The sequence below is a fragment of the Chamaea fasciata genome, unplaced genomic scaffold (genome assembly GCF_029207755.1).
Source record: "Chamaea fasciata isolate MVZ Bird 193981 ecotype frontalis unplaced genomic scaffold, bChaFas1.0.hap1 SCAF_8, whole genome shotgun sequence".
Lineage (NCBI taxonomy): Eukaryota > Metazoa > Chordata > Aves > Passeriformes > Sylviidae > Chamaea > Chamaea fasciata.
Window position 1 is genome coordinate 26795098 of NW_027094093.1, and position 18128 is coordinate 26813225.

The 18128-nt window shown below is 42.0% G+C and overlaps 1 protein-coding gene across 9 annotated transcripts; it reads left to right on the plus strand.

Annotated features, from left to right (window-relative positions):
* The first annotated feature begins 1888 nt into the window (after positions 1 to 1888).
* Positions 1889 to 14176, plus strand: TMEM177 (transmembrane protein 177). 9 transcript variants are annotated; one of them, XR_010722153.1, is made up of 3 exons: positions 1889 to 2018; positions 3308 to 3379; positions 9734 to 9915. XR_010722153.1 is itself a non-coding variant. In XM_066190225.1 (3 exons), exon 3 carries the CDS (start codon positions 13065 to 13067, stop codon positions 14013 to 14015), a length of 951 nt encoding a protein of 316 aa, XP_066046322.1. In that variant the 5' UTR covers positions 1889 to 2018; positions 3308 to 3379; positions 13051 to 13064; the 3' UTR covers positions 14016 to 14176. The 9 variants fall into 9 exon arrangements, 7 of the variants coding, with proteins under 7 accessions (XP_066046322.1, XP_066046320.1, XP_066046323.1 ...); XR_010722152.1 differs by lacking the exon at positions 9734 to 9915 and adding an exon at positions 7730 to 7778; XM_066190225.1 differs by lacking the exon at positions 9734 to 9915 and adding an exon at positions 13051 to 14176.
* Positions 14177 to 18128: the final 3952 nt, after the last annotated feature.

The following is an 18128-nucleotide window of genomic DNA, read 5'->3' on the forward strand; positions in this document are numbered from 1 at the left end:
GGGCATGAGTGGTAGAGAGCCCAGCAGAAGGTGCTGCAGGGAAGGAGCCACTTGTGCAGGGGACAGGTAAAATGCCCAGGGGTTGGTTGGAAGAGTGAGGTGGCCACGTGTGCATTAAGGGGTTAGAGAAGTGGGAGAACTTTTCAAATCATCATAAGGCATTTCCCCTTGCAAAGAAGTTCCTCATTAAGCAGAGGAAATGGAGATGGAATTCGGGATGAGTTTTGAAACCATTCTTGTCCCTAATAATGCAACAATAACCAATAATCCTATTACTTGTGCTTCCCTCCATGGTGATCTTACTTGGCACACTGACTTTTTGGAGCCCTGTGTCCAACATTATCTAAATAGTTATATCTAATAATATCTAAATGCGTTTAGGGCTCTAAACATATTCGGTTGTTGCATGAAGTCTCCATCTACTTTAAACTAGTATTAATTCAAGACCAGCATGGGGAAGAACAGAAGACAGTCTGTTTTTCAAAAGAAAAAAATCTCTTGGACAAGTCTAAGCAGATCACTCTTCTGCTTAGAAAAAGAGAGTAAACCCCGGATTGAACCCCTGAAGAGCACATGCAGCCCTAGTGACCTCCTGGGAAAGATTGTGAATTGGCACTCAGCTGTGTGTTGTTTATCCAGAAGTGATTATGTCAACAAAAATGCACTTATTTTTCTCCACTGCTTTTCTGAAAATCTCTTATAATTACCTTGGTTTGAGATAGCATCTAGCAGCTGAACAACCCTGATTGGCACCTCTGATTACAAGAGACTAGACAGGGTGGGAAACCTGAAGTTTTGCTTTATTTGCTTTAGAGCATTTATTCTTTCTATGCTTGATCCAAAACCCACCGGAGTCCAAATGAAAGTTTTCATTTCTTTACATTTTAGTTCAATACCTTTGCCAATAGTCGTTTAGTCACAGCCTGACTATTAGCATATGGAATCAAAGCAAGTCTTACAGCAAGATGTTAAATAGTGTTTGTGGACAGCAGGGGCACAGCACACACTTTCACGCTGGAGAAAGAGGCTGTCTAGGTCACTTCCAAGGTACTTTGGCAGGATAAAGAGTAGAACCATGAGTGATCAAATGGTGTTGTCCATCTGGCACAATTTGGCCAGACAGATTGATTCTTCAATGACCTGAATGCAGCAAACTTCCCCCTGATTCTGTTGTTTCATGTCTGGACCCAGAATAACTTGGGAATGCAGACTGTTAGAGTTCAAACATGTAGTCTCTGAAAAACAGAAACCTGCAGGCAGGTTTTGTTACAGCCATTTTAATGGATTAACTCCATACAGACAAAGTTGGTTACTCTATTTATTTCCCCCTGCCCAGTTTTCATGCATCTTATCTTACTTCCTGCAATCCCAGTGGCATAGAAATCAAGCATCTCCTCATTAAAATTCAGAGTTAATAATTTTGGCATCCTCTGTGCAATAAGCAGCTTTATTTCAGATTGCACATAGACTACATTTTGTACCATAGACAGCTTTACAGAGTAAAGCAAAATATATAGTGGCCAAATACAAGATGAAAGGAGCAGGTTGAACCTTTCAGGCACAGGGATTTTTTGGCCAGAAGGTCTACCAGGACTACATTGTCCTTGTGGTCATTAACAGAACAGGAGTTTTAGGTTTGGAGTTTTTATTAGACTTTCCCAATGCTAACAACAGTATACAGACAATTGAGATCTTGATTTTTGTGTAAAATGGCTAACTAACTAGCACTGTTTACATCTTTAGAATTGGTCCTTAATGTTTATAAATTTTCAGGTTAGAAAGGAAATAAGACTCAGGTGGCCTGGATCATGAGATGAGTCAATTAACCTGGGGTACATTTGAGGGGGAAAGAAAAATTGCTAGTAAATTAGTCTGTTTTGGAAGAAAGGGTGTTTTTGTTTGTTTCTTATATTGAGGTTTTTGTTTTCTCCCTATGTTGCTGGTTGTTGTGCAAATGAAGCTTTTCATTCTGCCCCTGACCTGCTGCATTACTCAGGATAGGCTTGGAGGACAATCAGGTTTGTTAATTTTTCTTTTATTTTTTAAATTTTTCTTGTCTGCACTATGGTTTCTGTGTGTGTGTTTCCATGTAAATTATTCCTTCCAGTTCTTCCTTTACATGGAGCAAAACCAAGTACCTGAATGGTCTCCAGGAATACTCAGGCATGGTCTTCCTGTCCTGTAACTCTTCTGTGGATGGAATGTTGACATCTGTGTGCAGAAAATCATGGTATCAGAGGGATCTGTGAGCTGCAGTCAGCTCTTGCTGGTTACAGTGCTGTTTTGAAAGTTCTTCTAAGCTTATATCTGTTAACTTTGCATAAGAAAATCATGTGACAGAAATAGATCCATTTATTAAATTTTTTTTCTCTTTTTGAGCTGTGGACACCATGACTCCTTCTCACCTGATTCTTAGATGCTGTCCCTCACCTGTGAAGTTGCTGTCTGAAAACCACTTTGGCTATCTGTAGCACTTGATATGGCTGCTCCTGACTTTGTTTTTAGCGCTAAATTACCTATGACAAGCTATCCAGTAAATAGTTATCATAATACATGTTAAGTTTTCCTTTGTTTTTATGGGTAATGTAGACTGCCCCTTCAAATGCAGCTCCCACCCTTTTTGATTGACTCTCCAGTTTGCCGGGTCCCATGTGATTCTCCAGATGCAATTGTGCGATCAGTCACTGTTATCAGCTCCAGATTAGCAGGGAGACTGGTTTGCATTCATCAGAAGTATTTTTAGCATTTACCAACTTGTGTTTCAGAATGTGGATTATCAGTTATCCCTGTGTCTTCCCTTGTCACTTGTGGCATACAAACGTAAACTTTGGTGTTAACAGCCTTTTGCAGGTGTGGTCTAACAATCTCAGGTCCCTGACTTGCATATTCTTTGTCACAGGGTTTTATCCTTGTTTATCTGCACCTAGCATTTTATCCTCACCACAGTCCACTGACTTTCCCAGTCCGTTGTTTAGATTTTAGCATGGAGGATACCTTCAGTTGGGGAAAAACAGTGGTTTCTACTTTGGGTTTTATTAACAAGTTGTGAGGAGGTTTGAAGAGGATTTTACACCACTGATACAAACAACAGACTCTCTGAAACAAAACTGGTTTCTGCAAACTAATGTACATTCCCCTTCATAGGATGCTGGTTGGGTTGAAGTTTGTCTCTGACTTTTCATGGTTATTTCTCCTCGTGTAGAGTTATTTGTAGGATGTGAAAAAATCCAGGAGGGTTATTGTTTTATACTATGAACATGCTTTATCACTTTAAATGACACTGAACCTGTGGTCCTTCACTTTTCAGTACTGAGATCTGCATGACTTTCGTTTTGGACAACTCTTGGAAGACAACATAAAAATTTATCCTGGTGTGACTGTAAGTGGCAACTACATAAGCTGTGGAGGTCTCCAATGCTTATTTTAAAAGGCACTCACAACATCTTTCTTTAGAGCTTACCTTCACAGACTGGGATGCTTATGCTGCAAGCCAGTTATAGGAAATTGTATGTAACCCCAACCTCATCAGGTATCACCAGCAGTATATAACTGGAGTGCCAGTAGGTGTATAAATGAACTTTATACACCTATATATATGGTATATATTATATATTATGGTATCCAGATTTCACTTTAGTAACTATCCTGAAAAGGTATTGACTTGGAAAGCTAGTATTTGATTAAAGAGATTGTTTACATAAGCCACGTAAACAAACATATCTCTTTCAAACCAAATTTACTGCTTAAACAGGAATGAGTCTCTCTAGGTGATACTGCTTTCTTTAGACATTTAGCTGAGAGGGGATCTCTTCAAAACTTAGTTAATTTGCAAGCACACATGAGTTGATCCAGTCATATATAAAGCTGCAAGATGTGCAGTCTCAGAGATCTGTGTAGTCTGAAGAACAGCTCAGAAAGTTTCTTAAAGTACTGGAAGATTCTTAAATGACTGATGCAATAGAAACATGGACTGTTCAGTGGCCAAACACGTTTTCCCAAGAAGAGAGTGTGAGATCAGACCCCTCCCCTCCTACACACAGACATACCGCAGTGCCAAAGCAGACAGATTTCACCTGGTTTGCAGAGCGGTTGGTTTATGGAGAACAGCTTTGGTTTACTGTAGCTGCTCTCTGCTTCACACACTCTGTGTAAGACTAGATCAGCTCCCACTCAGAAGCTGTTATTTTTCTCCTGTTACTCATGCTGTCCAAGAAAAAAGCTGTGTGTTACAGCTATACATGATCCCATCCTCTCATTATGACCTTTCCTAAGTATTTTAAAGTAAGACCTCTGACTGAGAAAAAAACTAGATGCCACTTTGAGAGAGGGGAAAGAAACTGTAGCGAAGTATCTTTGAATTAGAAACTCAACAGGTTGGGCCTGAGTCTCCAGCTCCCCAGCAAAGCTCTGGGCAAACTGGCAATCAGTAGGGTAACATAAAAAAAGTGATTTGTGCATTAAAAGAATGTGTCCTTTGTTACTATTATCAGCATGAGTCTCCTTTTCCTAGACAGTAAAGATGTGTATCTGAGCTTTGGTAATAACACGGAATAAGGCAAGTCTTAAACAGATTGAATTAATAGGAATCAAATGTTCCAAATAGATCTCACTTTAACATTCATCTTGCATTTTCTCATAATCTAATTCTGTTATTTCTAGTGATAGCTCTTCCCTAGAACTGGGATGTCTTTTCAACTGACTTGAGGCAGAGTGGAATCTCTGGTCTGTTGCTACAGTAGAATGTACTGGTTTTCAGAATAGTCGGTATTCTGTTTCTAGCTTCCACAGCTTTTAATGAGACAGGAAAAATTACCCTTATCTGAAGTGATAAGGACCTCCTCCTCAGGTCACAGCATTTGTGGAGTACTCCCACCATGGAGCAGTGCTCAGTGACCACCAAGGCTGATTGACTCAGTGAAAAGCCCCAATTTCTACTTTCTTTCAAGTATCATTTCCTTTGCAGTAACTTTAGGTAGTCCCAAGGTTACACAGTGTGATTAATCTGTTAAATATTATAGCATTGCCTATAAGAATTGGCATCCTCCCCTTCCCAAGACACACTTCTTCTAATTCTGTAGAGAAATGGTGCTAATTAGCTGTATTATGAAGATATGACATCTTAATTCACTACAGTACCTTCCTTTTAGGAGAGCTAGCTAATTGCAGGACCAGAGCCCTTACAAATGAAGGTTCTATTAGTTATAGACAGTGAACAATCATCCTGATTAACAGCTTGGCGTGTGCACTGCCAAGAAATCCCAGGCTAGGCAATGAACTTATGTTTGTCAGTTTTCTTTTGATTTCATCAAATGACGTCACAATCGTGTCTGTAATATAACTAATGCAATGTGGTATAGGGTCTGTCTGCACAATGTGGATACACCTGAAGCAGTTTTAAATAGCAGTAAACTACTTGCAGAACCACGGACTTCAGCATGAATTGATTTGACCAGAATCTGCAAGTGGTTTTGCTTCTCAGCTCTCTGCTGCAGGTATCCAGATTTTCCACTAGCACCCATGTACACCTGGATATCACAGAATCAAGGTTGGAACAGATCTTCACAACCATCTAGTCCAACCACCAATGCAACACCACCATAGTCACCCCTAAAGAAAGTGAATGAGTGTCTATTAGCAGAGATTGCAAAACACATTCAGATCAAGAATTTTTTGATGATTATACTCAAAGGAGTCCTGCTTGAGGGAAGGATTTTCTTTTACTTCACAAGGTGCGCATTCTTTATCAGCTTCTGGTACATCCAGATAGAGGTGAGGAAGCCTGAACAATTAGCCCCCAGATCTGAAAATGCAGTAACAAAGAGATAAAAACCTGTGTATTTTCCCTTTTCCATGTCTGCTACCACAGAAGCAGTCTGCTGCCTGTCTGAGGTTTAGGCAGGTCTGGATCAGCAGATCAATACTTTAAAGACTCTGGAAAGAAAAGTCAGTCCCATAGTTGTATAGTCATCCAAATGGCTTGCAGCCTCTTTATGGCTTCTAAAACACTAGTTTTTCATCCCTGATCAGTTCCAAGATGTGATAAATTAGGAAGAAACTATCATATCTTCCCAGCTCCTCTAAAGACTCTCTGCTTTACTGTGATCTATATACGTGCCAATACCAACAACAAAATTAGTCATCTTCTTAATCCTTCTTGGATACTGGGGGTTGAAGGTTTGATTTGAGACCAGAAATAGAATTACCTCTTCTCTTCCCATGGCTGTGTTTCTGAATGTTTATCCTTTATTATGCTTGTCTGCATCACCCATCTTCAGAAGAAACACAAGGTATCTAATAACATGCACACACCCCAGGAATAAGACAAATAGTTGTGAATAGTTCATCTTTTTCAACAGAAGAGGTTTAACAATGCGACAGGAACTTTTTTTTTTCCTTTCCTATTACTTCTTACACATGGCTTTGATTATCAGCATAAGAATGTCATTTCAGCCAAACCTCATCCGTAAGCCCAATACAGAAATGAAAATGTGGTTTCTAACCTCTACTGACTGAGCCAATAGCAAAATTCGCAGTTGTATTCCCCATCAGCTGGTGAGTGTGAACGTTCCATGGGTGGAACATGGGACTATAAGAGGTGCAGTGGGAATGGGCAAGGATATATTATCAACATTGGCTGCTATCTTCCCTTTCCAACAACAGAAACTGCTGAGATCTGAAGAGCTGCACCTTCATGCTTTTACTCAAAGCTGTGTACACTTCAATCCCACTGTCACTCTACTATTTGCTGCAATTTGGAGATGGGCAACTTGCTCAGAATGACAGGCTGAAAAGCCCATCTTGCCACAAGCTCTTCTTCCCCTTCAGCGCAGTAAGATGACTAAAGTACGAACAGGCTCAACCTTTTGGCACCTGTCAAGAACGTTAAAGGTCACTTAATACAGCAATTTTCAATGCATTTTCCGCTGAGTTGGAAGTAGTTCCAACACAGGGCATTGTAAATCACCTTAGTACAGGTACTTTCTAGGCATATGTTTTGCTTCTGAGCATTGCACTGATTCTGTGTGTTCATTACTGAAACACTACACTCAGCAATATTGAAAAATGGGCCAGGGAACTGCACCTAACAGCAGGCTCATAAGTCATAACCTTCCTTCACAGCAAGATCTTCTCCAGAGCAGCCAACACATCTCACTCCAGGATCTTCTTGCCCTCTAACATTTCCTCTGTTCTTCATCAGACTTCTCTGTCTTCACGTCTTGTAAAACCCTCTAATGTCCACACTCCAGTTCCCTGGTTTTCCTGATTGCATCCACAGGTAACTGGTGGATGATCTGTGTCCTGCAGACTTTGAAATCTCTCTCCTCCTGCTTTCAGTGCAACTCTAAGACATACACAGTTCCTAACTTCCTAATCCCAGGCTCCTGCAACGTCTCCTTCATCAGACACTTGGGACATGCAGTGTTGCATAAATTTGTGCCAAAATTATAAGGTTCTTACTACCCTATATTAAAGCTCATATCTAGAGGATGGATTATGGAAAAACTTGCAAAAAAGAGCAGATAAATCAGATAAACAGACTCCATAGAGGAAAAAGATGTCGAGGGGAGACATGTCTATATCTTAGGCTGGTGGACAATCACTGACTGACATTCACATTTCCACTTTGGAAATCACATGAGCAAAATAGACTGCAAGACCACATAAATCGTTAAGCAAACGGAGTGATTTTCAGTTCTGTATTTAAATGTCATCCTTTTTCCTAATGTAGCAACGAGGCTTCACATATACAGATTGCAAGTGAGAGAAGCAGATGATGGTAGGTACCTCTGTCTTATGGTAAAATATGCAAGAGAACTGGAACATATTCCTGACGGAGTAAGGCAGAGCGTGTCCTACAGCACCACCTAGCAGGCTAATTTAGAAGTGGTCCATGCCCCTGGACCCCTGACTACAACGATGTGTATGCGCATCAAAATCAGGGTGCACGTCAGCCTTGTCTCACCTTCCCTGGTGTAACAGCTGCTTCCTGAAACCAGAACCGTGCCAACGTGGTGATTGGTAAAGCTGGGGTGTCTTTTTTTCCCAATCGTATTTATTATAAATCTCTTAAGGGAAACCATAGTAAAAATGCAACACCAGATTTTTGAGGTTTAGAGTAAGAAATCCTTGTTTTCTAGATCTCTCCAGCTGGTTCAGAGGAACCTCTCAAAAGCAGATTTCACAAACCCACCCAACCCTCTCTCCATATTCACCAGTAGGATAAGTCTTAGTGTGATGAGAAATTTTAAAAGCCTGAGAGTTCTGTGTGTTTCAGTTAGTGGGTATCTGTTGTCTGTCATCCCCTACATACACTTTCTCTTTGTACATGTGCATGAAGTATGAATATCAATGCCAATTTGCAAACCGTAAGTTTTGGCAGATGACAAATCTCCATGCTGAAGCTGCAGACCAAAAATATAAAGAGGGAACTGAAGCTCTTTCTTTTTTCTTTTTTTTCCGTTTTTGTTTGTTTGTTTGTTTGTTTTTTTCCTGGCTGTCTCACACCTTGTTAAAGCCTTGGCACTTCTCAGAGTTTTCAGTGCTCCCATTTTGCTTGTTGACCTAGCAGAAAATTATGCCCTTTTGTCTGTTTCTGTTTTCTGCCAGTAGTGAGATAATTGTGGTGCCTAAGAGAGGGTCTGATGGATGACAGAGCTGGCAAAAAGTGGCTCAGAGGGGGACAGGTGAAAAAGGTGGGATCTTTCCTCTGACTTCTCCCTTTGGGTGGCAGCAAACTATTCATCTGCCTTGCCATACTGCATAAAACCATAACCTAAGGGTAAAATTGTGCCCTGTCATGAAGGAGTGTGTTTTCTTAGCAAACAGCAACCTGTTTATTGGAAGTTAAAACCAAGGTCATCATTACCAGCTTCTGTTCACAACAGGCTATGCTTAGCCAGGCCTGTTTAGCACTAGCATTTCTAAAAATCAGATCACCTAGTAGGAAAAACATAGGATAAATATCTTTATTAGAATACTTCCATGAAAGTCCTAAAAACCCCCATTAATTTGAATTAGAACTCTTAAGTATTCAGTTTATGATCTTAATCCTTTCATGTGAACTGAAATGTCACGCTAAAATGTCTGGGAACTAAACCTTTACTGGTAAGAAATGCTTCAATCAGGGGCTGCTACAAAGAAAGCAAGATCTGTCAAAATTAATCATAAGCAGAAAGTAAGAACAGCTCACTTTTACATCTATTCTGTTGCCTTTCAACCCACTACCCAGCATAATTTCCATTCGGATAGTGAACAATTATTACCTTATGACTGCCTGGTGTGAAGGGACACTTAATAATCATCCAGCACCAGTGCAAACTTCCTATGAATGAGACAACCCAACCTTTTACTATCCCCTACCCAAATAAAATCCCAACCTAGCCAAATCTTCTGTACTCTTGTTTGGCAAGGACAGCACATCCCAGGGGCAAGGCTGGACTTCCCAGAGCTCTGCCCTCGGATGCCAGTGCTTCCAAGGCCACCCACCTCCTGCATTTCCCGTCTTCCCAGGGCTCTCCGAGTGCCCAGGCTGTGGAACAAATGCACGCGGGCTTATGGAGAAACTACACTGGCCATCTGCTTTGAGCAAAGAGTAACTGCAAAGCTAAAAAAACAAAACAAAACAAAAAAACCACAAACAAACAAACAAACAAACAAACAAAAAAACAAAAAAAAAGGAGAAAAAAAAAACACAAAAAAAACCCCCACCCTGCATGTCTTATTTTCCCATTAGGAATGACAGAGAAAACAAAGCCTACACGACGGAGGCCAGCTCTGCCACTTGCTGCCTTCCCGGCAAGCATTCCTGCCCTGCAGCGGAGAGGGCTGTATTAATAATACAGATGTGAAGTATTTTGCAGGAAGAACACCGAGAGTTACAGCACAGAACACAAGCGCACAGAATTAATTTATGAGGCGGACAGAGAGCGGCACTCCCCGCCTCCTGCGGCGGCTGCCCTCTGAGGGCTGCGGGTGCGCGTCTCTCGCCATCCGCCTGCACGGGCAGCGGGCCGGGGCTCTCAATGACAGCGCCCCGGCCCGCTCGCCCGAGGCCGGGCTCAGGCACGGCCAGCGCAGCACACGCGGCTCCCTGAGGGGAACCACGCCCGCCGCCATGGCGCCTCCGCCCGCCCCTTCCGCCCGCAGCCCCGCCTCGGCCCGGGACCCGCGGTAGGTGCTGGGCGGCCGCGGGGCGGGGGGCCGGGCGCTTCCCGCAGCGGGCCGCGGGGGTGTGGACTTGTGCCGTGGGCTTGTGCCGCCCGCCTCTGCTGTGTTTTTAATTTTCGTGAAAGCCCGAGTTCTAGAGGTGGGTCCGGCCCGCGCCCCGTTTTCCGACTGACCGCGCTTTTAAGCTGGGCATTCCCCTCGACTGCGTGTGATTTTTAAGGCAATAAATTCAGTAACACGCGTGTTTGGGCCAAACCTGCCTAGATATCCCCCATCTGAACCTCAGCTGTTACCGTTCTCTGAGTTCAGTGAGAATTAAATGCCTGTGACACCAGAGAGAAAGTACTTCAGCATTGCGGGGAGGCCGCAGTAAGCGTGGTGGTGGCTTCATGGTTACTAAACGATTAAATTTGCAGGATATGGGCCATATAAATGGCCTTGCAGTTTCCGGTTGCTTTCCTCATACATAAATTGCACAAAGTTCATGAATAAAGATGCCATACACGGTTAGGGTTGCAGTGGGATATCTGCAGGAGCTGAGCATCTGCGCTGAGTCTTTGGGAAGGTTTGTTAAAGCATAAATGCTAAAATGTATTGTGGGCAGTTTTCCTCTTACTTTCCTGAGTACTTACTGTCTGTGGCATTTCCTGCTTGCTTTTGCATTTGACGTGCAAGATCACATTTGATCGTGCAAGAAAGGAGTGTTCATTTGGTAACGCAAGAAAGGAGAGTAGAGTTTTCCGTGTGGTCTGCCCTATCCCACACGGGTGTGGATGTGAGCTGAAGAGGGACTTTTTTCCTTGCAGCATTTCTAATGTTAAAACGATGTTAGCCACCTCCAATGAGGGGGCATTCTCTGACAGGAGAAACCTGTAAAGTTCCTGCCTCAGCATCACATGAGGATCAAGTGACAGGCTCCCTACAATCATCCCCTTAGAAGTGCTTCCCCCTGCACTGTAAGTGACGTGACCTTTTAAATCAGATCTAGACTACCGGATGTGCTGAGAGGTCATAAACTTCAAAATAGTCATTTGAGTTTAAGTATTACCATTTTCTGGTTTTTAGTTCTATTATCAAGGAGATTTTCTCCTGAAATTTTATTTCTTCCAAGCTTTTGGCTCTTTAGCATGTTTTTCTTAAATCATATTGTCAAAAACCTCACCACCTGTCTTCAGCAGAATGTAACAATACCACTAGTTATCACACTAAGAAATACATATTAAATTACTGTATGATCACATACATCATTGTTTTTATTAGGCACTCAGTATGTGTTCAGTGCAGCATAAACATTAAACAAGATTATTCTTCCCCTGGTGAATTTACAGTCTGAGAGATCTTCATAGGAAGGAGTAGTAATAACATATCATTAAAACATCACCTTTAAATTAATCTCTTTTTGTTTCCCTGTGGTTAACACTCATTTGCTGTTGCTCATGACTGGTGTATCCTGGCATGTCCTGTAGTGCTGTTTGATGATGTTACAGACCCCAGTTGTCCACTCTACCCCTCTGGGAGAAGTTCTTGTTCAGCATATGTCCCTGCTTCTGCTGCTGCCATACAAAGCCCAGCAGCAGAGCTGAGACCCACCTTTGATGGTACTCTACCCTAGGACTTTGGTTGTTGTATCAAAGCACAATTTCCTTCCGCCACCTCAGCTTCCTGTGAGGACAGCTGGAAACACTCATGTCTTTAACAGCTGCAGCAAGATTCTGTGACGCTCGTGTGTTAAAGAGAGAAGAGACTCTGCAAATGGAGAGAGTGGCGTCCAGTTTTCGCTGATTTCTGTTGGATTTAGGTGCCTAATTCACTTTTATACCTTCATAGCAGCATAATTCCAGGTGGGAATTCTGTAGCCAATAGATTTTTTTTTTTTTAAAGAGATTGGAGCTTTCCTGGGCAGAGCATGTAATATGGCTTGGATCATAAAAAGAACTGATGCTTCCCAAGGGAAGCAGGACTCTTGAACTGAATGAGTTGGCAGGTTTGAAAGTTTTTAAGTTTATTTGCTTATTTAGAGAGTCGTAACATAGGCCCTGAAACAATTTATGTCCCAGTTTCTGCTCTAGATTGAACATGGTATTTGTCAGGGAAATTATTGCAGAGACAAATTTTTAAAAGTAGCTGCTGAAAGCATGCTGCCTTCTGAAAATAGCTTTTTGCTGAGTAAGCTAGAACCACTGCCTGGAAGTTGAAATCTGAAAGAAAAGAAAAAAAACAGTGTAGAAAAAAGCCACATACTGGTTCTTTTTGTTGTTTGGGGGTTTTTTAATCATGAGCTTGACTATCCATCAGAACAAACTCCTAAAGGAAAATTCTGTCTCCTGAAATTTTTCAAATCAAAATGTGATCCTGTTTTGAAAGTTGTAGTCAAACTCAGCTTATTGAATTTAGTATTCAGGTTACTGATTAAAATTTTTGCAGCTGTACTGTAGAGGAGGTTGGCACAGACTGATCTAATTATTGGCTCTTTCTGACCTCAATACCTGTAGACTGTAGAGTGGAAGGCAAGAGTGGCATTGTGCTAGCAAGGACTAGACAAGTATGTTGGGTAAATACAGGGTGTGTATTGATTGCTGGGGGAGGAGGAAGTGTGGTGGCTTTAGTATTGTCTTTATTGTGGTAAATTGATTTACTGGAGGAAAGGGAGAAGTTAATTCTTCATATCAATCGTCCCGTGTTGCAAGGCCCAAAAATTATTGCGTATCTCTTCCTCTGCAAAGATGTTTTGTGTTTTGTTAATGAAAAAAAAATGTTTCTTTGATTATTGTGCTCTGCTTCTTCTCATGTTTTTTGCTTTAGTTGTTTGGGGTTTTTTTAGTGCTAGAGAGATGACAGACCTATCTATGCACACTTTAATTCCTGATTTTGTGTTACGAACAGGTTAGGATTTGGCTATGGCAGTGTGGTTCCTGCGGAAGGCATCTGTGTGGTTAAAGAAGCACAGGATCACGGTGCTGGCCGTTTCTTGCATGGGACTGCTTGGCACTAACCTTTCCTATCATGTGTTTCCTGAGCAGACGTTCAAACTGTTGCACCAGTGCTGGTCAGAGGGGCAGCCAGCTGAGCTTTCAGAGACGCTCTGTGCTGTGTTTCAGGATGTCCTTCAAGATACTGGTGTGAAGTCCACTGACTCCTACAGAGCCTTTGCAGCTTCTGGCTTCCACCCTGTGAGCGCTGGAATTCCCTGGCTGCCCGCAGGCTCTTTGGTGGGCATCCCGCCTAACTTTGATAGCACAGCTGAGGATAAAAAAGGAATAGTCAACCATGTTGTTGTAATAAATGGCAAGGAAGTAGACTGGGAGAGCAGTGAAGGCATGGCTTTGAAGGAAGCTCTCACATTTTCCCTTAAAGCTCAGAAGTTTGCCATTGCCAGAGAAGTTACGTACTTGCAGAGTGGCAGCCCTTTAGCAAGCGCAGTTTTGGCTCCGGCTTGCTTGGCTGGGACGTTTGTCTGTGGGAGTGCTCTAAAGCTGCTTCTGGGGTTATCCACGGCCCCCATGATCCTTCGTGGCCTCTGTAACCTTGTCACTGCCATGGGAGGACTGCTCTGCTACTCTGTCTCTTCTGATGCCGTCACCTACCACCTGGACTGCAGGGCCGACAGGAAGGCAGCCAGGCTTTCCCAGGACTACGCCAGAGGTGGCCTTGAGTTTTATGATAAAATCTTGTCCCGCAACAGGATTTTTCGTGGTCTGATGGGCAAACAAGGGATGAAAATGTATGCCCCGAGTGGTAACCTTTTCCCAAGGCACTGGTTCAGAATAAAGTATACCCCATACACTTACCGGAGAACTTTGATTCTTAATATTTTAAGAGAGCTCCAGGCATCAGATGAGAGTGCTTGAATTTTAAACTTGTGAATTATGTATTTTGGAACACCGCTGTACTGCTGCTGCTTTTTTTCCTTCTGTATCTTCATTAGAATTTTGGGGTTTATTTTTGCATATAGTTCGGGAAGAGTTATTGCACGTTTCTTGAATAAAGAATTCTCTTTTAAAATATTAAAGACTTGTTTCCAAAGTGCTCAGTTCTGTGTGCATCTCAAATCACAAGACTGCTGAGAAGGGAAACTTTTCAGGCACTGGTTTGGAAGTTCTGCTGTGCTGCTTTGCCTTCCTGCCATTTCAGTCTGGCAATTGGGAGGGGCAAGTTTTGGGATCATTATCATTTAAACTGGGGTGTTTGCTGTCTCTCGTCTGAAACAACACAAAGATATTTTTAAAAATGGGCAGTCTGTGTTGTGTGGTTACATAAATATCAAGACACGGAGTGTTTCTGTTCTATGTAAGTTCTTGTGTTGTGTATGTTCTTATGCTGCAATCACCATTTTTCAGTAGGAGACATTAGTTATGCTACAATTCCTACCAGTATGGACAGATTATTACAGCACATGCATCATTTGCTTAAATCTAGTTCTGCTCTCTCCAGGACATGGTGAGTGCAGCATCACCGTGAATGTTTCCCAGGAGTGGGAGTATGTAACAGGACTGTCCTGGGTTGGTTGTTTTCTCACAAGTGGGATAAGTATGTTGAAAAAAGGTTTTCCTGCTTGCTTTGGTGTTGTTTTTTTGTTTCATTTAAAAATACATGTCACCTCTTATGTTAGTGAAGGCAAGGTATGAGACATAAGTCTGGCATTTGGTGCAGAAACCGGTGAGGTCTTTGATGAAGAGTTGCCAAAGGAAGTTATTCTCCTGTATCCAGCTGGTCTAAGATTTTTTTCCGGCAGGCCAAGCTTTGTCCAGGATTGCTAATCTTCTGGATTACTAATCTTACTGCATGGGCAGTAGGGTTTCCACTATAGCCTCACCTTGATTTTCAAGATGATAGTTCTCAAACGTCATGGGTTCCCTCTTTTCTATGTTCCTATTGCTGTTCCAGTAGCTCTCCCTGGTGACATCAGAGTAGTTCTCCTCACCCCTGTTGTCAACATTCTTACCAGCAACTTGTATTATTTTGTGTCTTCTCAGTCAGAGATGTGCTCTGAGCATCCTCTCTGCCCTGGCTTTGTCCTTTTCCATCTGCTACAGTAAGAACTGTCATGCCTGCATTTGCTCAAAGCATTACTGAGTTCTGTTTTCCTTTTGAATCACACAGTGACATAAAATTGATATTCTGGCTGCTGAAGTACTGCTGTTGCTTTCCATTGCTGAAGCCATACGTGTGAGATGTTTGAGTTTCTGCTGAAGTAATCTGTGCCATTTGCTTCTGAAACATCACCTATTGCTTGCACTTGTCCTCGTCTCATCAGGTCATGAGATGCCTCTGGTGCTTTTCTGACTGTAAGGCATAAAGCTATTGTTTTTGTGTCCTTTGTGAAAGAGTTTGATAAAATTTCCTGGTCTGTGGAATAAAAAGAGACTTTACCTTTAGGCAGGAGTCTTTAAAAGCTTTGGGCTATTTCTTACTGGTCTTCCAGATACATCCAATATAAAATGTCACAGAAGTTTATTAGTAGTGTGACCCAGTGACTCAAGACTGGAATATAATTTCTGGTTTATATAGCCTGTGAGTTCAGTTCACCCTCCTGTCACTCCTTCAGACATATCTAAACTCCACGAAATATTCTCAGAGAGAACTTGGCCCACTTGGTTTATGTGGTTGAAGGAGCTGCTGCTACATATAAAGAGTGCAGAGGGGAAATCAAGGCCTTCTTGGAGATTAACAACAAGTAGCAGTTTAAACAAAATGAAAGTAATCTACTTGTCTTTTATCGCTCCTTACTATTGCTTTTCATCAAGATGCCTGCAGCTAGTGGGGTTGACATTCTCAGGGTGTAAAGCCCCAGTGATGCTAATGGGTTTTGCAGTTGTGCACTTTACTTGACTCTTACTGCAAGGTTCTCCATGAAGTTCACATATCTATAAATCTATAAAGAGATGACACACCTATCTACATTTACCTTTCTTCGTGCTTGCTGTGGCGCAGTGGTGTTGGTGAGGAAGGGCTGGCTAGCACCAAGACACACACCCCTCTTTCAAAGACAGATTCTTGCCAAGGGCTTACACACCTCCATCTCTATATAGCTGAGCAGTGTCATACTGTCAATCTAGGGAAAACAGGAATTGCAATCACAACTGCTGAGTAAGATTTCCCTGAATTTTGGGAATGTGAAGGTTGTCCTGGAAAAGATTTGTGTGTGTGTGTGTTGCCAGGTAATTGTTGCTTGCAGGATCACCCATGGCTATTTGGCAAGTAAGAATAGCACAACTCAAATACATGGCCATGACAGTACTCATGAAAAGCCTTTTGTTATACTGCAGATGTTCTTCTGTAGGGTAGAACTATCACTGAAATCAAACATGAACTCCACACACTGGTGGTAAAAATGGTCTGGTTTTGAGAGTTCACTAGAAGTTAAGGACCCCAGAATTAAAGGTGGAAATGCTCCATACTAAGAATGGTCTGCTGTGGAAAAGCAAGTTCATTCAGCGGCCCAGAAAAGACCAAACAAATTGGTTTGTAAATCATGCCAGTGAATGGCCTCCCCCATCTCTGAAGCTGAAAATCTGAGGAATGTGAAGAACTTGTTTTAGTATTAACTGTCTTGTCTTTTGCTGCTTAGACAAGACAGACTTTGTACAATATTTTTGTGTAGAAAAGCAACAAAAAATGTTAAACTAAAAGGAATTGCTAGGAGATGTGAATAAAAAAAGGTATATGTCTAGAAACTAAAAGCAGAGGTGGCACTGAAATAATGGGCTCTCATAAAAATGGATACTATCTAGAGATATGAAGCTCTCTGTCAGGTAAAGTGATTAAAGGATAACTATGAGTAGCAAATGACCAAAATGAGTTGTTAGTTCAAATTTAGATAAAATCTAGTTTAAAGAGGGATTTGCTTGACTGGTTTATTTGTGTTATAATCCTGAATGTTCTAGGTAACAAAAAAGAAAATGATCCTTGTAACTTCTTTTTTATATAAATGTAATTCTTGTTGCTCCATAAAGCTCTAGTGGGTGATGCTGTAAGAGATGAGGGTCACCAAGTGCTTTCCTCAGAATTCCCACTGGAGTGCAAGAAATGTACTCCAGGGCCTGACTCACATATTTCTTTATCCTAGAAATTGCAGTTTCTCATTGTGAAGATACCTTAGGCTTGTTTAATGGTCAAAAACATGAAGTTGTGAGAAAAGAGCAAGACTGAGAGCTAGACAGTTTTCTTGAAGACAAGCTGTGGAAGTTACCTGATCACAGCAATTCCTGAATCAGCTGCTATGAGTATCTGGCTTCTCTAGAACTTTACAGGAAGCAGGAGCTTCAGAGTGAGGGAAATCTCCACCCAGGTGGCATGTGAGTAAAGCATGTGGATTTGCCCAGAGGGGTTCAGTTGATGTGTAGTGTTCCTTTAGAAAACAGCTTTTTTTAAATTACAGTAGAGCCACCCCTTTTCACATTATGGTGGTTTCCAGAATTTGACAGATGAGAGAGCTGACTGCAGAGCTGTGGAGCTTCTTGCCCTGCAAGAGGTGGTGTTGGGAGAGGTGATGCTGGGAAGAGCCTACTGCTGTCACTTTGCCCTTGGCTGTAGCAGTTGTGAAACAACCACAGGGACAAAGTGTGGCTTGCATGGGTGGGGTGTGAATTTGACTGTATGAATCAGATCACCATTACTGAAACACAGGTGGCTTTCACCAGAGGAACAAATGCAGAGGATCCATTAAGGAGTGAGTACTGCTATGTGCAGTATGTGGGCTGTATCCTGCAACTGTTCATTATCTGTTCTATGTAGCAGGTGTCATTACATTAATATAAAAATAAGTAAGTTGCAGACAATCTGCTATCCATGCATCCAGTCTCTCCTTGATTTCACTCACCTCAGCTGGAAGTGTATATTATTGCCTTTCAAGCAGAAGAATGCTAATGTAGGAAAACGTACTTAGAGTTTCAGAATAAGGAGGACACCTTCAGGAAGAGAGAAATTTGGTAGTTGTCAAAACGAGACTTAAGAACAGAGAA